The 16,561-nt window shown below is 40.7% G+C and overlaps 1 protein-coding gene across 3 annotated transcripts in view; it reads left to right on the forward strand.

Moving 5' to 3' along the window:
• The window catches only part of lrrk1 (leucine rich repeat kinase 1), a 101,760-nt gene that overhangs the window by 61,724 nt on the left and 23,475 nt on the right, over nt 1-16,561 (forward strand). For all 3 annotated transcript variants that reach the window (XM_062963002.1, XM_062963003.1, XM_062963004.1), the window contains 6 exons: nt 469-628; nt 2,263-2,539; nt 7,233-7,404; nt 8,581-8,744; nt 12,030-12,169; nt 13,929-14,178. In XM_062963002.1, coding sequence (XP_062819072.1) covers nt 469-628; nt 2,263-2,539; nt 7,233-7,404; nt 8,581-8,744; nt 12,030-12,169; nt 13,929-14,178 — 1,163 coding nt within the window. The remainder of the gene's footprint in view (nt 1-468; nt 629-2,262; nt 2,540-7,232; nt 7,405-8,580; nt 8,745-12,029; nt 12,170-13,928; nt 14,179-16,561) is intronic.

Raw genomic sequence — 16,561 nt, forward strand, 5'->3', positions numbered from 1 at the left:
GTTTACAGTCATAAAAGCAAACACAAACATTACATAACAACATAATACACATTATTAAACAAAGTAAAATAATACAGTTATAACAATAAATCACTCTTACATGACCAGATCAAGGGGACAGGAACCATAAAACCAATATATTAAAATGTATCATTTTAGGCTAGGGAAATCTTGTGCAATACATTGCGCGTTGGAGAAAGCTTTTCACCTTGCAGGGTAAATTCTGCAATTTGTTAAAGAAATCTTGCACAGACAAAAATAATATAAGGATTGTGGTGTGAAAGAATGCCCTTTCTGGGGAAGATTTTTGCTGTACAAGATTTCTGAGAAAGATTTATTTTCTCCTCATTGGAGACAGAACTGTGGACATTATTTGCCCTCACTTGATTTAAGCAATACTTCAGTGTTAACATCCCTGGAACACTGAAATGACTTCAATGGCCATTGATTTTCAGCATTCCTTCCCAGATACCAAGGAGTTACTTGAGTTTCCAAGCGGCCGTCATAGCTGAACAACAGAGTAGAAGCCAAAGTGACGATGTACAATACCTAACAGACAAGGAAATAGAGCAAATCATAGAGAAAAACCCTGGCAATGACATCAAGGACTATGAGGATTTGCAATCTGGTAGGTTTGCATGTAAACTCATAAATGGAACAGTGTGAATCCAGTCTTCCTGGGGACCCAATGTAGCTTTCTTGAGATTCCATAAATTGATATAGTTTTCCCATTACGGCACTGATTGGTGGCTTTTATACACCCATATAGAGTTGGACAACACCCCAGAAGGTATTCTGTCCGACCCCTTACCATGCCAAAACACACAAATGAAGCACTCCTTGCAGATGGCCATCCTGCCTCTGCATTGATTGAGCGTTCCTGCATGGCAGAGGGTCAGACTGGATGACCTCTGTAGCCTTACCCGATGCTATCTATATATACCCTGTTTCCCCAAAAATAAGCCAGTGTCTTATTTTTTTGCTTTTTTTGCTCCCAAAGATGCACTAGGTCTTATTTTCAGGCGATGTCTTATTTTTCCACAAAGACGAATTCACATTTATGGTTGAATTTTTAAAAATGAAAATTTATTATCTACTGTACAGTAGTTGTCATCACAAAACAGCATAACCAAACTGTGAAGTCTTTCAAGAATTTCTATATTATATTTTATTGCTATACTGTTTTAAAATTACTGTTTTAAATTTCTGTTTGTATGTAAATTTATGTTGTTGTTGGGCTTATCCCTGTGTCAGCTGCCCTAAGTCCCTTCTGGGAGATGGAGGTGGGATACAAGAATAAAGTTATTATTATTATTTCTTGTTACTACCTTTATTTCCATGTACAACAATATATGGTATGTACATTTACCAATCCTGCATACTTCCAAACAAAAACTTTACTAGGTCTTACTTTCGGAGGAGGCCTTATATTTAGCAATTCAGCAAAACCTCTACTAGGTCTTATTTTCTGGGTATGTCTTATTTTAGGGGAAACAGTGTATAAAAGGGTAATGAAATTTCGGCCTAGGACAAAACAACAAAACCACATCCCAGAAACACTAAACTTGGCAGCACAACCCCTCATCCATGCCTCTACGTTCATACAACAAAAAGAAAAAAAAATAAAGTCCTAATTAGAGGGAGAGGAATAATTGTTTTTTCCAATTGCTGCCAGTTAAAAGCTCCACCCACTTGGTCTCCTAGCAACCCACTCAGCCCAGGAGATGGCAGAGTTAGGCCTCGCTTAGGCCTCTTCCCCAGATTATCAGATTTGAACTGGATTATATGGCAGTGTAGACTCAAGGCCCTTCCACACAGCTATATAACCCATTTATAATCTTATATTATCTGCTTTGAACTGGATTATCTTGACTCCACACTGCCATATAATCCACTTCAGTGTGCAGTCGGACACAACTGGACTTAATGTCAGGAGAAAACCTTTACCCTTTACCTTAACTACCACCAGTTCCTCAATACTTTATTTCCCATACCACCATACTTCGCCACAGCAACGCGTGGCCGGGTATATGAAAAGTCTCCCGAGAAAGACTCCACACTCTGCCGAACAGCTCTTATCATCAGGAAATCCTTTCTTATGTTTAGGTGCAGTTTGAATATATGCACATGTTCATGCAGGGATACCTCTAGTCCCTGCCCTTTTGAGAAAAAGATGCGTAGCCCGTATTATTGCTGCTGGTGCTGTATTGCTGCTATTCCCTTGTACTCCTGGCCCGACCCGTCCCCTTCCTTTCTCCACAGCCATCAATTTCCTGATTGAAACGGGCACGCTGCTGCACTTCCCAGACACCAGCCACGGGCTCCGGAACCTCTATTTCCTCGACCCGGTTTGGTTGTCGGAATGCCTGCAGCGCATCTTCAACATCAAGAGCTCCAAGTCGGTTGCGAAGAACGGGGTGATCAGAGCCGAGGACCTGCGGATGCTCCTGGTGGGGACAGGGTTCACCCAACAGAGCGAAGAGCAGTACTTCCAGTTCCTGGCCAAGTTTGAAATTGCGCTGCCGGTAGCCAACAACAGGTACACTGGTAATTGTCACCAGAAGTGTAGATAATTCAGGCAGCTGGACACTCCATCCAGGCTGAGGCTCAGCTTGACATCTTCTTTGCTCTTCTTTTGGGCACAGGCTATGGCCGGTTGCGTATATAGCTTCGGCATATTTCTGGTTGGCTGGATTTTGTATGGATTGGTTTTTAGACAGAATATCCCAGGCATGCCTCCCAGGAGCCAACCATTACTACCTCAAGTAACCTCCATCAAAAGTGACAAACATCCCTTCTTGCCAGTAAATGGTGTGATTTATTTTATTTTTTTAATTATTTGTAGTTTTGGATGTACATAAAAAGGAAAAAAAATACATTGAATAAATATAGAAAATATACGTATATGTATGTATATCTTTCTCAAATGTAAGAGTACTTATGAGAAAAAGAAGAAAAGAAAGATTAAAAGAAAAAAAAACCCATCAAAGAAAAAACACCAAAAAAAACCCCTGTATACACATGTATACACGTTCCTTCCAGATTCCTTGCATGGCAAATATCTTTCATTTCTCCAATAAATACCCCTTTATCCCTTTGAGCCTGTTAATATTTTTGAAACACATTTCACAAAAGTTCAGTGTTTTCTTTTGTTAAATACACCCTTAAGCTTTCCCAGTCCGTCTTTTGCCTTGCCGACCTGTTCTGTGTTGTAACATAAGTTAATAGGTCCATATTTCTAATTTCTAATACTCTCAATATCCAGTTCTCCTGCGAAGGGATTTCTTGAGTCTTCCACAGTTTCGCTAGGCATATCCTGGCTGCCGCTGTCATGTACATAAAGAGCTTATCGGTGTTAGAGTCCATCTGAAAATCAGTAATTCCCAGTAAAAAGTACTCTGGCTTTGTTACAAACTTTTTCCCTAATATCTTCTCCATTTCTTTGCGGATGTCCTGCCAATATTTTTTTACTTTCTTACACCCCCACCACATGTGCATAAAATCTCCCTTGTGCTTCCCACATTTCCAACATTTTCCATCACCTTTCCCATTGGCAAATTATGCTAATCTCTCTGGGGTGATGTACCACCTGAAGAAAACTTTATACCAGTTTTCCTTCAACTCGGCCGCGTATGTATATTTTAGTTTCTTATTCCATAGCTTTTCCCAATCTGCCATGTAAATTGAGTGACCAATGTCCCTAGCCCATTTTGTCATCACCTCCTTCACTTGGTCTTCTTCTGTGTCCCATTCAAGCAATTGCTGGCATAGTATCTTTATTGTTTTAGTTTCCTTTTCCATTATTTTGTCCCACCATGTATCCTTCCTTTCAAATCCTATCTTTTTGTCTTTTTCAAAGCTTCCCTTTATTTGTCAGTAGTTCAACCATGTTATTGTCGGTTCCAATTGTTTAATCTCCTCAAACGGCACAGATCATGGCCGGTTGCGTATATAGCTTCGGCATACTTCTGGTTGGCTGGATTTTGTATGGATTGGTTTTTAGGCAGAATATCCCAGGCATGCCTTCTAGGAGCCAACCATTACTACCTCAAGTAACCTCCATCGAAAGTGACAAACAGCCCTTCTTGCTAGTAAATGGTGTGATTTCTTTTAACCCAGAAAATGCTGCATCTCTTTCGCTGAGTGCCAGTGAAGCTGTAGATAGCCGCTCTCTTGTTCCTAGAGGCTATTATTTTGTCCAGATTCCAAACTTTTATCCTAAACAAGAGAGCAAAATCTCTCTCTCTTGTAGCACTGGATGTGGAGACACTCTTCCGATCAATTTTTCTTCTTTTGGGTGAAATTTCAAATCTTTGGAGCATTAATACAGCACCAAGCATCCCTTGTCCAGAATTCCAAACTCCAAAATATTCCAAAGTTGTCTGCATGCGCAGCTGATGGTTCCAATATAGACAAACCTTGTTTAATGCAAAAAGTATTACAACTATTGTGTATAAAATTACCTTCGGGCCATGTACCGTATATATTCAAGTATTAGCCGACCCGAATATAAGCTGAGACCTAATTTTACTACAAAAAAACTGGGAAAACATTGACCCCAGTATAAGTCGAGGGTGGGTAAATTTCAGAAATAAAAATAGATACCAATAAAATTACATTAATTGAAGCATCGATAAGTTAAATGTTTTTGAATATTTACATAAAGTTCAAATTTAAGATAACACTGTCCAACTCTGATCAAACCATTATTCTCATCTTCTTCAATGTAAATGTGCTTCTGTATCCTTTTAATAATAATAAAATAATACATGTAATAATCGTAATAATAAATACAGGAAAATGATACATGTAATAATACATAGAGTAAAATAATAAATGCAATAATAATAAGATCAGAGTGAAATAATAAATGCATTATTAATAATAATAAAAATAGAGTAAAATAAATGTAATAGTAGCAACAATAATAGAGAAAAATAATAAATGTAATAATACCAATAATAATAGAGAAAAATAATAAATGTACCATATATTCTCGAGTATAAGCTGACCCAAATACAAGCCAACCAGGACCCTCACCCGAGTATAAGCCGAGGGGGGCTTTTTCAGTCTTAAAAAAAGGGCTGAAAAATTAGGCTTATACTCGAGTATATACAGTACAGTAGAGTCTCACTTATCCAACATAAACGGGCAGAATGTTGGGTAAGTGAATATGTTGGATAATAAGGAGGGATTAAGGAGAAGCCTATTAAACACCAAATTAGGTTGTGATTTTACAAATTAAGCACCAAAACATCATGTTATACAACAAATTTGACAAAGTAGTTATGTAGTAATTACTGTATTTACGAATTTAGCACCAAAATATCACGATGTATTGAAAACATTGACTACAAAAATGTGTTGGATAATCCAGAATGTTGGATAAGCGAATGTTGGATAAGTGAGACTCTACTGTATATGAAATATAAATGAATTTCTTCTTTGGTCTTATCTCTGAAATATCTCATGGTGACTATGCAAAATCCTAGAAGAAAAGAAACCCCATAACAAAACGAAATACAGGACAGTTCTGTCTCAAGCATTGGATAAAGGATACTCAACCTTTACCATTTCGCTTATCACAGACTTGTGGTTTTTCAAGTGCTGCTTCACTACGTCGTTGTGATAGATGATATTGTGAAACCCAAAGCTGGAGAGGTATTCTGAGGACAGCAGCTTGCTCTCTTTGTGCCCTTGTCCTGTATGGAGTGGAAATTCAACAACATTTGCAGAATGGCACGCCGGACGGGCCTCTGGCAGCATCTGCTGAGGTTCCTGCAGTAGCTCTTTGGCCATTAGAAGTGTATCAGCAGCATATGTTTGCCTGGAAGGGATCCTTGAGACATTTCTCTACTTAAGGGAAATCAAGAAATCTGCTAGCATCTGATTGTAATTTTTTGTTTTGTTTTTATAAAGAAAAATAGAAGTCCATTTTCCATGAGCAGCACAAGTACTTTATGTTCGAAATCCTTTCCAAGAGATGAGCCTTTAAGCTGCATTTGTTCTCTGCCTATTTCCTTTTGTGATATTGTTTTAAGGGCAGCAACCTTGAAAGCTCCCATTTTTGTGCCGTGCTTTAAAGGCCTTTGATGCACAATTGTTTGCTGTGTGGTTGAGTGCAAAGCGCACGATGTTCTGTCTAGCACAAGGGTCCTCAAACTTTTAAAGCAGAGGGCCGGTCCACAATCCTTCAGACTGTTGAGGGGCCGAATTATCATTTGAAAAAAAAAAAAACGAACAAATTCCTATGCACACTGCATATGTCTTATTTGTAGTGCAATACAACAATAACAATTAAAGAACAATACAATATTTAAAAATGAAAACAATTGTAACCAACATAAACCTATCAGGATTTCAATGGAAAGTGTGGGCCTGCTATTGGCCAATGAGATAGTCAAGTTAATTGTGATTGTTGTTGTTTTGTGCCTTCAAGTCATTTCAGACTTTGGGTGAGCCTAAGTCTAAAATTATTTATTTATTTACAACCTTTATTTACTACATTTATATCCCACCCTTCTCAGCCCGAAGGGGACTCAGAGCAGCTGTGTGTACAAACAATATATTATATTATTAGCATAGCACAATATTAGCATTATATATTACTATATTAAACTATACCACTATAAGGTAACGGTAAAGGTTTCCCCTGACGTTAAGTCCAGTTGTGACCAACTCTGGGGGTTGGTGCTCATCTCCATTTCTAAGCCGAAGAGCCGGCGTTGTTCATAGACATCTCCAAGGTCATGTGGCCAGCATGATTGCATGGAGCGTCGTTACCTTCCTGCCAGAGCAGTACCTATTGATCTACTCACATTTGCACGTTTTTGAACTACTAGGTTGGTAGGAGCTGGGGCTAACAGCGGGCGCTCACTCTGCTCCCGGGATTTGAACCTGGGACCTTTTGGTCCGCACTATACTGTACCACTATACTGTAATATTATATGTAATATATAACATATAATTAATATTATTATATGGTATTATTATTAGTATTATATTGTATAACATATTTTTATCAATATTATATGTATATACAATATATTATATTATTAAAACTGATATAAAATATTATATTTTAAAACTGAGGGCGGGGGGCCAGGTAAATGACTTTGGAGGGCTGCATCTGGCCCCCAGGCCTTAGTTTGGGGACCCCTGGTCTAGCAGATGAGGGCACTTGCTGCCTTGAAAAGTGCCGTTTCTGACCCACTTTTGGGATTTCTTTCCAGTTACCTTCTGCCCCACCTGCTTCCTGCCAAACCGGCCCTTGATGTCCATGGCTTGCGTCACCAGACCACAAACACCATCCAAAGGGTGTTCAAGATGAGTTTCGTCCCTGTTGGCTTTTGGCAGAGATTTATCGCCCGGATGCTCATCAGTCTTGCAGAGATGGACCTGCAGGTAACAAGGGTACAAACACATGAGGGAATCTGTTTTGGAGAATTATACCTTTCCTATAATGCAGCAGTTCCCAGGTTGTTGTATGTCTTTCGGGCTGTGTGGCCATGTTCCAGAAGTATTCTCTCCTGACGTTTCGCCCACATCTATGGCAGGCATCCTCAGAGGTTGTGAGGTATGGATAAACTTAGGCAAGGAAAGGAAAGAATATATATCTGGAGAGTCCAGGGTGTGGCAAGAGTCCTTTGTCACTGGGAAGCCAGCATTAATGTTTCAGTTAACCACCCTAATTAGCATTGGAAAGGTTTTGTCTCTTGCCTGGGGGGCATCCTTTGTTCAGTCATTAGCGTCCTTGGGTCTCCTCTGCCCTCAGAGTGTTGGTTCCCATCTACTGTTGATGAACCAGCCTGGACACAGTATATTATTTGAGAACACAGAAATGCTGGACCACTCCAACAACTATCATGTCAGACTACACAGAGAAGCCATTGAAATCCACAAGCATGTGGACAACTTCAACAGAAAGGAAGAAACCATGAAAATGAACAAAATCTGGCTACCAGTATTAAAAAACTCTAAAATCAAAACAGTAGATGGGAACCAACACTCTGAGGGCAGAGGGCAGCTAATGACTGAACAAAGGATGCCCCCAGGCAAGAGACAAAACCTTTCCAATGCTAATTAGGGTGATTAACTGAAACATTAATGCTGGCTTCTCAGTGACAAAGGACTCCTGCCACACCCTGGACTCTACACAGATATATATTCTTTCCTTTCCTTGCCTAAGTTTATCCATACCTCACAACCTCTGAGGATGCCTGCCATAGATGTGGGCGAAACGTCAGGAGAGAATACTTCTGGAACATGGCCACACAGCCCGAAAGACATACAACAACCCTGTGATCTTGGCTGTGAAAGCCTTCAACAACACAGTTCCCAGGTTTCTGTCATGTTCTGGAGTAGATACTTTCCAGGCATTTGGTATATCCATCCTGTGCATTGGCCACACTGATGGGCTTTGGGTCACCTGGGGAGACCAACAGCAGAGACCCACCTGAACAAATCTCAGCAATAAACTGCAACTACTTGTACGTTTCCCAAGGACTCCTTGTTCGTCACTACATGGCAGGCCATTCCAACTCATGTTGCTATAACTTCCTCCTTTTCCCTCCCGCCTAGTTCCTTGAAAACAAGAAGAACACCAAGAGTAGGAACAAGAGAGCGGCTATCTACAGCTTTGCCGGCACTCAGCGAAACAGATGCAGCACTTTCCGGGTTAAAAGAAATCACACCATTTACTGGCAAGAAGGGCTGTTTGTCACTTTCGATGGAGGTTACTTGAGGTAGTAATGGTTGGCTCCTGGGAGGCATGCCTGGGATATTCTGTCTAAAAACCAAAGTCAAATGAAAGTTTTAAATGTCCACACTCATGATAGGAAACAATGAAAAACAGTGGGAAACAATTGTATAAAATTTTAACTTTATTTATTTTCCCCTTGTAAATGAAGATGTGGGCTAGTTTTTCTTACAAATCTGGTAAACTCTCATGACTTGTATCTAGACTACCTAAAAGGACAATGGGTTCCCCTAAAACTGTGAAGACCAAAATCCACTGCTTGTGGTGATATGAAAAGAATTAAACAAATTCAATATATATATTACAATAACATATATCAAGTTATATGGGAACTGGAGTCTACTCATATATAATAAAGAAAAGAACATTTACTCACATGAAAAACTTGGCCTTATACTTCAAGAGAAGAACCGCTGATTTCTACTTATATGCGATTGGGACAGTCCTGTTTTTTTAATATATGTTTTTGTATCTAGACTGCGCCACGAGTTGGCCAGCCATGGTTTGGACACCTAATAGCATTAGTATTATGCTGCTAATTGCAACTCCATTTGAAATCCCAGAAGTTTATTCCCATGAAACTTCAAGAAACTGCAGCTTAGGAAGATCAGGTGAAATGTTGGTCCATGAATCCTTAGCACCAACTGTAGCTCTTTCATGTTATTGCATGGACTGCAATCGGGAGGAAAAAGAGAAAAGATCTGTTGTAAATTGCTCTCCATGCCTATCTAGGCAGGCTTGGATTCCTGGGTGTTATTTTTTATAGTTTTCTCGAGAAAGTATGATGGTATGTGCATAGTCTCTGTGGGTTGCTGATAGCGGAAGGCATGCTTGTGTTACGCATTTCCAAGTTAAGTGGATATTCAATCTATCACTCTTCTAGCCCAATGTTCTCTATATGTATTGGATTAAAGCTCCCAGAATATTTAGGGGGATTTTGAGTCCTGTAGTCCAATGTGGTTGGGTGGAGCGTGGCTGCTCTAAATAAGTGAGGAAGATAGAACCCACGTGGTGACCACCAGTGGCGGGTAAAAGGTGCATCAGGTTCCACTGTTAGATGTTCAGACAGTTTGCATTTGAGCAGCAGCAACACAAAGACATTCTTCCCAAGCAACATGTTGTGCCTGTTTATTTAGAACTAGCTTGGGGACCCGGCGGTGCCCGGGTCATTTAAGAAAGGTATTGTTTGCCTGTGTTCAAAGTTTAAAGTAGATCCAGTGTCAGCTGGGTTCAGTTGGTTCAGGGAACTACAGTTCCCATATGCAAGTTCCTTCATACACAGTCCATCCCCCTCCCAACACCTCCTGGATGTAAAGTAAGTCATGGGGGCTCTATTTTTGTGGATGCAGCTGAACTATAACTCCCTTTTCGTTAAACTTTGCAATATGTTGTATTGGTTACAGGGGCTCAGTGTGCCAAGTGTGGTCCTGGTGTATTATCGGTAGGGTTAGAAGTGCTCATTCATTGCAGGTGAACTATAAATCCCAGTACCTACTACTCCCAAATGTTTAGGGCAATACCCCTCCAAAACCCACCAGTATTCAAATCTGGGCATATCAGGTCTGCATGGCCAGTTTGGCCCAGACCCATCATTGTTTGAGTTCATAGCATTCTGGGTGTAGGTGAACTACAACTCCTCTAAATTTCCCAGTAGGAGTCACAGTGGTGTGACTTGATGCAGGGTGAACTACAACTTCCACCATGTGAAGTCAATCCCCAAACTCCTCCAGTAAGTTTAGTTGCTGCTCAGTTCTGCTGTGTTTGTTACGCAGACAGATTTGAAAGGGAAAGGCAGTGGGCGGGGCCATGCAAATGCCACAGCAGTGGAGAACCCTGGGATGCCTGCCTGTGGTGGAAGAAAAAGCAAAATCTAGGATGAAGTGGTCCCCAAATGAAAGCATTCTTTGGGTGGTGGGTCATAGTGTTTGGGGAGGACATTGGCAGGAGCTGGGCTACATGTTCATAGAGCTCACTGTAACTGCAGTGTCAGTGCAAAAGGGTGACTTGCTAGATTCTGAGCCCTGGGAACTGTTGCCTGTTTGTGGAGGCTGGAGGCTGTCTGTGTAAGCGGACACCCGTGCCACATACACACATATGGGTTTTCGCTTTTATTATGGATTTAGATTAGATTTAGATTAGATAGATTAGATTAGATTAGATTTAGATTAGATTAGATTAGATATAACACCATAGTACTAGTCATTTTTATTATTATTTTTTGCTTCTCAGCATATCTCTACACGACTGTTTTGCACTCAGCACTGATTAATGGACCCAGGGTTGTTGTTGTTGCTGTTGTTACTTGTGATATTTGGGTCCCGTCTTTCATCTACAGATCTCAGACCTCCTCTTGGTTTGAATCCTCATAACAACTCTGTGAAGTAGTTTGGGCTGAAAGATAGAGGTTGGCCCAAAGTCACCAAGCAACCTCAATGGCCAAGTAGGGTAGCATTTGGGTCCTATTAGCATTAGCATTTTAAAAAAATTGGGTGAGAGACGCTATTCTATGTTTTGCCTTTGTGTGTTTATATCCACTTCTTTTTTTGTAATATAACATATATACTCGAGTATAAGCCAACCCGAACATAAGCCGAGGCACCTAATTTTGCCACAAAAAAACTGGGAAAATATTGACTCCAGTATCAATATTGGTGATTGATTTCCTTAGTTTGGGATTGCCCTCTTTGTCCATTCTATTTTATAGTATTTTTACTCCTTAGCTGTATATAGTCTTTAGGTGTATGCCTCTCCAGCACTTTAATGGGATAATAGTCCCTGGTACCTACCTCTTTCCTAATCTGTACCGTATAATCTGCACTTTTCTGGCCCACTACCCCTTTTAGGAGCCAACCCAGGTTTTTATCAAAGTGTGCTTATTGTTTATTGGTATATGTGATTTTATTTGTTTATGATTTGTTTTTATTGTTCAGTTTTATATTACTTGTTGCCTGGGCTTGGCCCCATGTAAGCCGCCCTGAGTCCCCTTGGAGAGATGGGGCGGGGTATAAAATAAAATTATTATTATTATTATTATAAGGAGAAGGTGAAGCAAAACGGCCCTGATGATCATTCTTCTGGCAATGTGGGAAGATGGTGGAAAGAGGGGAATACATGAACCCAGTGGCTTTGTTCACTCTTACCCACAATATAATGCACTATGGTCTAGCCTTGCATGCGAATCAATTCACAGCAGACAGAACAATGGCGAGAGGAGGCCTCTGTGTAACTGGCTGATTCCTCAAAGTGCTTCTTTGGGCTTCTCTCCTTGCAGCGTGGAGTCTTCTGATGTAAACTGGAAGAAGAAGAAAAGTGGTGGAATCAAGATTATTTGCCAGTCGGAAGCCAGGGATTTTTCAGCAATGGCTTTTATTACCGATCATGTCAATTCCCTCATAGATCAGTGGTTTCCTGGTAAGAATGGGTACCGCTTATTTCTGCTTACAGCAATGATGCAAAGAATGCTCTAAGTGTCTCTGAAACCTTTGGCTTCTCCAATGGTATTTTGGACTTTTGTCCTTTCAGCACGCCATGTCAAAATGCTTTCCCCAATTTGGTCAGCTCCGTATCAAGTTTCCTGAATGGCAGACGTTTGCAAGTTGCAATGGGGAGGAGGGTGCAGAGTGCGATTCTTTGGGTGCCATTGACTTGATTTAAATCAGTGGTTCTCAATCTGTGGGCCTACAACTCCCAGAAATTCTAGCTAGTTTACCAGTTGTTAGGATTTCTGAAGGCTAAAACATCTGGGGACCCACAGGTTGAGAACCACTGATTTAAATGTTTGCAGTGGTGCGGTATTATAACACAGGCCGAGTATCCCTCATCCAAAATACTTGGGACCAGGCGCGTTTTGGGTTTCAGACTTTGTTATGCTTGTATTCGAGGCATAATGAGACATTGTGGAGGGGAAGCCCAAGTCTAAAGATGAGCATTGCAGGGTGTTGGTCCCTCTTTGATCACAGACCAATTTCATTGCAAACCTCAAGCAACGCATCTCCAACGCAATGAAATGAGTTTGACACCCCTGACATGGAGGCAAGAAAGACAAATGACAGTGGCAAGCAGGTATTACTTTGGAGAAAGTGCAGGCTGTTTTTGTTGTTGCATTCCTTGAAGTCATTTCTGTTGGATTATGCTTGTATGTGTATGAAATGTAAATCAAGTGTTTTCTGCTGTTAGGCAAGAGTGTGTGTTTCAGCAATGAAACAGTTAACAGCAGGCTAGTTTTGACTGACAGCCTGTTGTGACTGCTATGACCTATCAGGCATGATTTCCGGCTTTGGAGGTCGGAACTTCCTTCGTACTGAGGAATGTGTTTTCTTATCTCTGTGTGTGTTGAGCTGTGCTTGCCGAGGTGAGAGGCTGAAAAGAAATGCCAGCTCAGAGCGATGGCTTTTGCTGTGCTTTGTAAATATGTATTATAGATATTGAAATAAATGTTTGGACTTCAGACTACTGATGTGTTTGAGTCTAACATTTGAACAGAGGAATTGGTGAGGCAGCCAATTGTAACCAATTCATCAAGGTGCTGGAGAAGATGATTGATGGAGCTTGAAGAAACACACCTGGCACGCATCCTGACCCCCCACGCTGACAATTTCTCACTTAGGACAACCCTAAAGAAAACCTATGAAAAGGTTTTCTTGGCAGGATTTGTTCAGAAGACCTTTGGCATTGCCTTCCTCTGTCATTTGACCAACATCACCGAGTGGGATTCAAACCATACACTAAACAGAACTAGCTAGTCAGTGTCAGTGGGGTGGCTCATTTGCTAGAGGTTTTATTCTGATCTTGAATGAAGCTATCCAACATGCGAGACTGTATCACCAGAATCCATGACCTTGGATATTCCTTAACTGACAAATTAAAGCCCACAGAGGATTCACTAATATGGGAATCACAATCAACATAGATTGGTAAAATCTGCATTTTATATATATTAATTTTAGACCGGCTGCTAGGTCGGGACCATCGTAATGGCAACAAATGCTCTCCAGACAACAGTGTCCAGCACATCCAATGCAGAAAAGCACACTCTTTGTTCCCTAGTTTAGTCCTTAGATTTATTCTAGAGCCAGGCAACTGGTGCAGCATGTTTTGGTCTTGTTTGGGGCCCTGTTTGAATCAAGCATCAAGCTTGAAATCAGCTTGATGCTTCTCAATCCTTCCGCAGCCCTGACGGCCACTGAAAGTGACGGGAGTTTGCTGATGGAGCAGTACGTCCCTTGCCCGGTTTGTTCAACCCCTAAAACCAAAGACGGGAAAGGCAGTCTGGAAATGGAAGGCGTGCAGTACTTCAACATGGAGGATTGCGTTCTGGCCGCCATCGAATCGGACACCATTGTTTGCGATCGCCACCCAGATATACCGGTGCCTTTGCAGGAGTTGGTTCCCGAGCTTTTCATGACCGATTTCCCGGCCAGGTGAGATGAAATTCCCTTGGCTTTTGTCACTCTGCAAATAGTTACATCTAATTGCTACATCTGTTAAAATTGCAAATTGCTAGGGTAATTCTGTTTCCACTTTCTCCAGTTTGTTTATTTATTTATGTATGAATGTGTCCAGATATATGAATAATAATAACAACAACAACAACAATTTTACTTCGTGTTGTCGAAGGCTTTCATGGCTGGAATCTCTAGGTTGCTTTGAGTTTTCCGGGCTGTATCGCCATGTTCCTGATGTTTCACCCACATCTATGGCAGGCATCCTCAGAAGTTACCTCACAACCTCTGAGGATGCCTGCCATAGGTGTGGGCGAAACATCAGGAGAGAATGCTTCTGGAACATGGCTATAAATGCCGGAAAACACACAGCAACCCAACAATTTTATTTCTTACTCACCTCTCCTTGTGTCTTGAGGCAGGTTACAACATAGTAATGCATAATCATTTTAAACATTCTATAAAATACGCATATTGAAACGTATTTATGTAAAATACAAATATTAAAATGTATTTCTATAAAATACATATTAAAATAACCAAGTAAAGGTGAAAATACAACATGTGAGGTAAAAATTAATGATATATCTATAGATATATAAATATCAATGATATACCTTCTGTAGTTTACGTTATATCATTAGCCACAAAAGGTACTTTATCAAAGCAGTTGTTATGGATAACTGGCGAGGGAAAAACATATAAATCGGCCAAATTAAAAAAAACATTATTGTTATTATTATTATTATTATTATTATTATTACAGTAGAGTCTCACTTATCCAACGTTCTGGATTATCCAACGCATTTTTGTAGTCAATGTTTTCAATATAACGTGATATTTTGGTGCTAAATTCGTTAATACAGTAATTACTACATAGCATTACTGCGTATTGAACTACTTTTTCTGTCAAATTTGTTGTATAACATGATGTTTTGGTGCTTAACTTGTAAAATCATAACCTATTTTGATGTTTAATAGGCTTTTTCTTAATCTCTCTTTATTATCCAACAGATCTGCTTATCCAACGTTCCGCCAGCCTGTTTATGTTGGATAAGTGAGACTCTACTGTATTTTAAATTGCAGTGTGCTTTTTGTTGTTATTGTGTGCATTCGGAGCCTCCAGTGGCGCAGCGAGTTAAACCACTGAGCTGCTGAACTTGCTGACCAAAAGGTCGGCGGTTCGAATCCAGGGAGTGGGGTGAGCTCTCTCTGTTAGCCCCAGCTTATGAGCTCGTAATAGCCAAGGACCATTATATCTTAGGGACTGCCTCATTCCTTTTTTTCCATCAGTGGTCACCTCGATCCTCCCAGGAAAATCTCCTATACGTACCGGTCCCTAGGGAGGTACGCCTGGAAGCTACAAGGCGTAGAGCCCTTTCGACCTCTGCTCCAATTCTGTGGAACTCATTGCCTCCATATGTTAGAGCAATGTCGGAGTTGCGACCTTTTGTAAAAGCACTCAAGACTTGGTTGTTTGGTTGTGCCTTTAAGTAAATCAGATCTAATTTGCCAAATAGTCACTGTTGAATATTTTTAGGTTGATTGTTTTTATGTTGAATGTTTTTATGTCGAATGTTTTTATATTGTGGAATGATATTTTAAATTGTAAGTCGCTCGGAGCACTCTGGTGGAGAGCGACTAATTAAGAAATAAAGTGAAGCGAAGTGAGTAGTTCAATAGGTACCTCTCTGGCAGGAAGGTAACGGCGCTCCATGCAGTCATGCCGGCCACATAACCTTGGAGGTGTCTCCGGACAACGCCGGGGATGAGCACCAACCCCCTTCAGATTGTTTCCTGTTAGTGGCAAACCCATCCCAGGGTTTTCTGTTACATGGTTTATTTAGAAGGAACTAGCTGTGCCCAGCCACGCGTTGCTGTGGCGAAGTATGGTGGTATGGGAAATAAAGTCTTGAGGAATTGGTGGTAGTTAAGGTAAAGGGTAAAGGTTTTCTCCTGACATTAAGTCCAGTTGTGTCCGACTGCACACTGAAGTGGATCATATGGCAGTGTGGAGTCAAGATAATCCAGTTCAAAGCAGATAATATAAGATTATAAATGGGTTATATAGCTGTGTGGAAGGGCCTTGAGTCTACACTGCCATATAATCCACTGCAAATTAGATAATCTGTGGAAGAAGCCTAAGTGAGGCCTAACTCTGCCTGTCCCCTAACTGAACCCTGGCTCTCCCTTGGCTGAGTCAGTTGCTAGGAGACCATGTGGGCAGAGATTAGCCCTCTAAACTGGCAGCAATTGGATAAAAACAATTATTGCTCTCCCTCTAATTAGGACTTTATTTTTCTTTTCTTTTTGTTGTATCAACCTTAGAGGTGTGGATGATGGGTTGTGTTGTCAAATTTCA

The sequence above is a fragment of the Anolis carolinensis genome, unplaced genomic scaffold, assembly GCF_035594765.1.
Source record: "Anolis carolinensis isolate JA03-04 unplaced genomic scaffold, rAnoCar3.1.pri scaffold_11, whole genome shotgun sequence".
In the NCBI taxonomy this organism is placed as follows: Eukaryota; Metazoa; Chordata; class Lepidosauria; order Squamata; family Dactyloidae; genus Anolis; species Anolis carolinensis.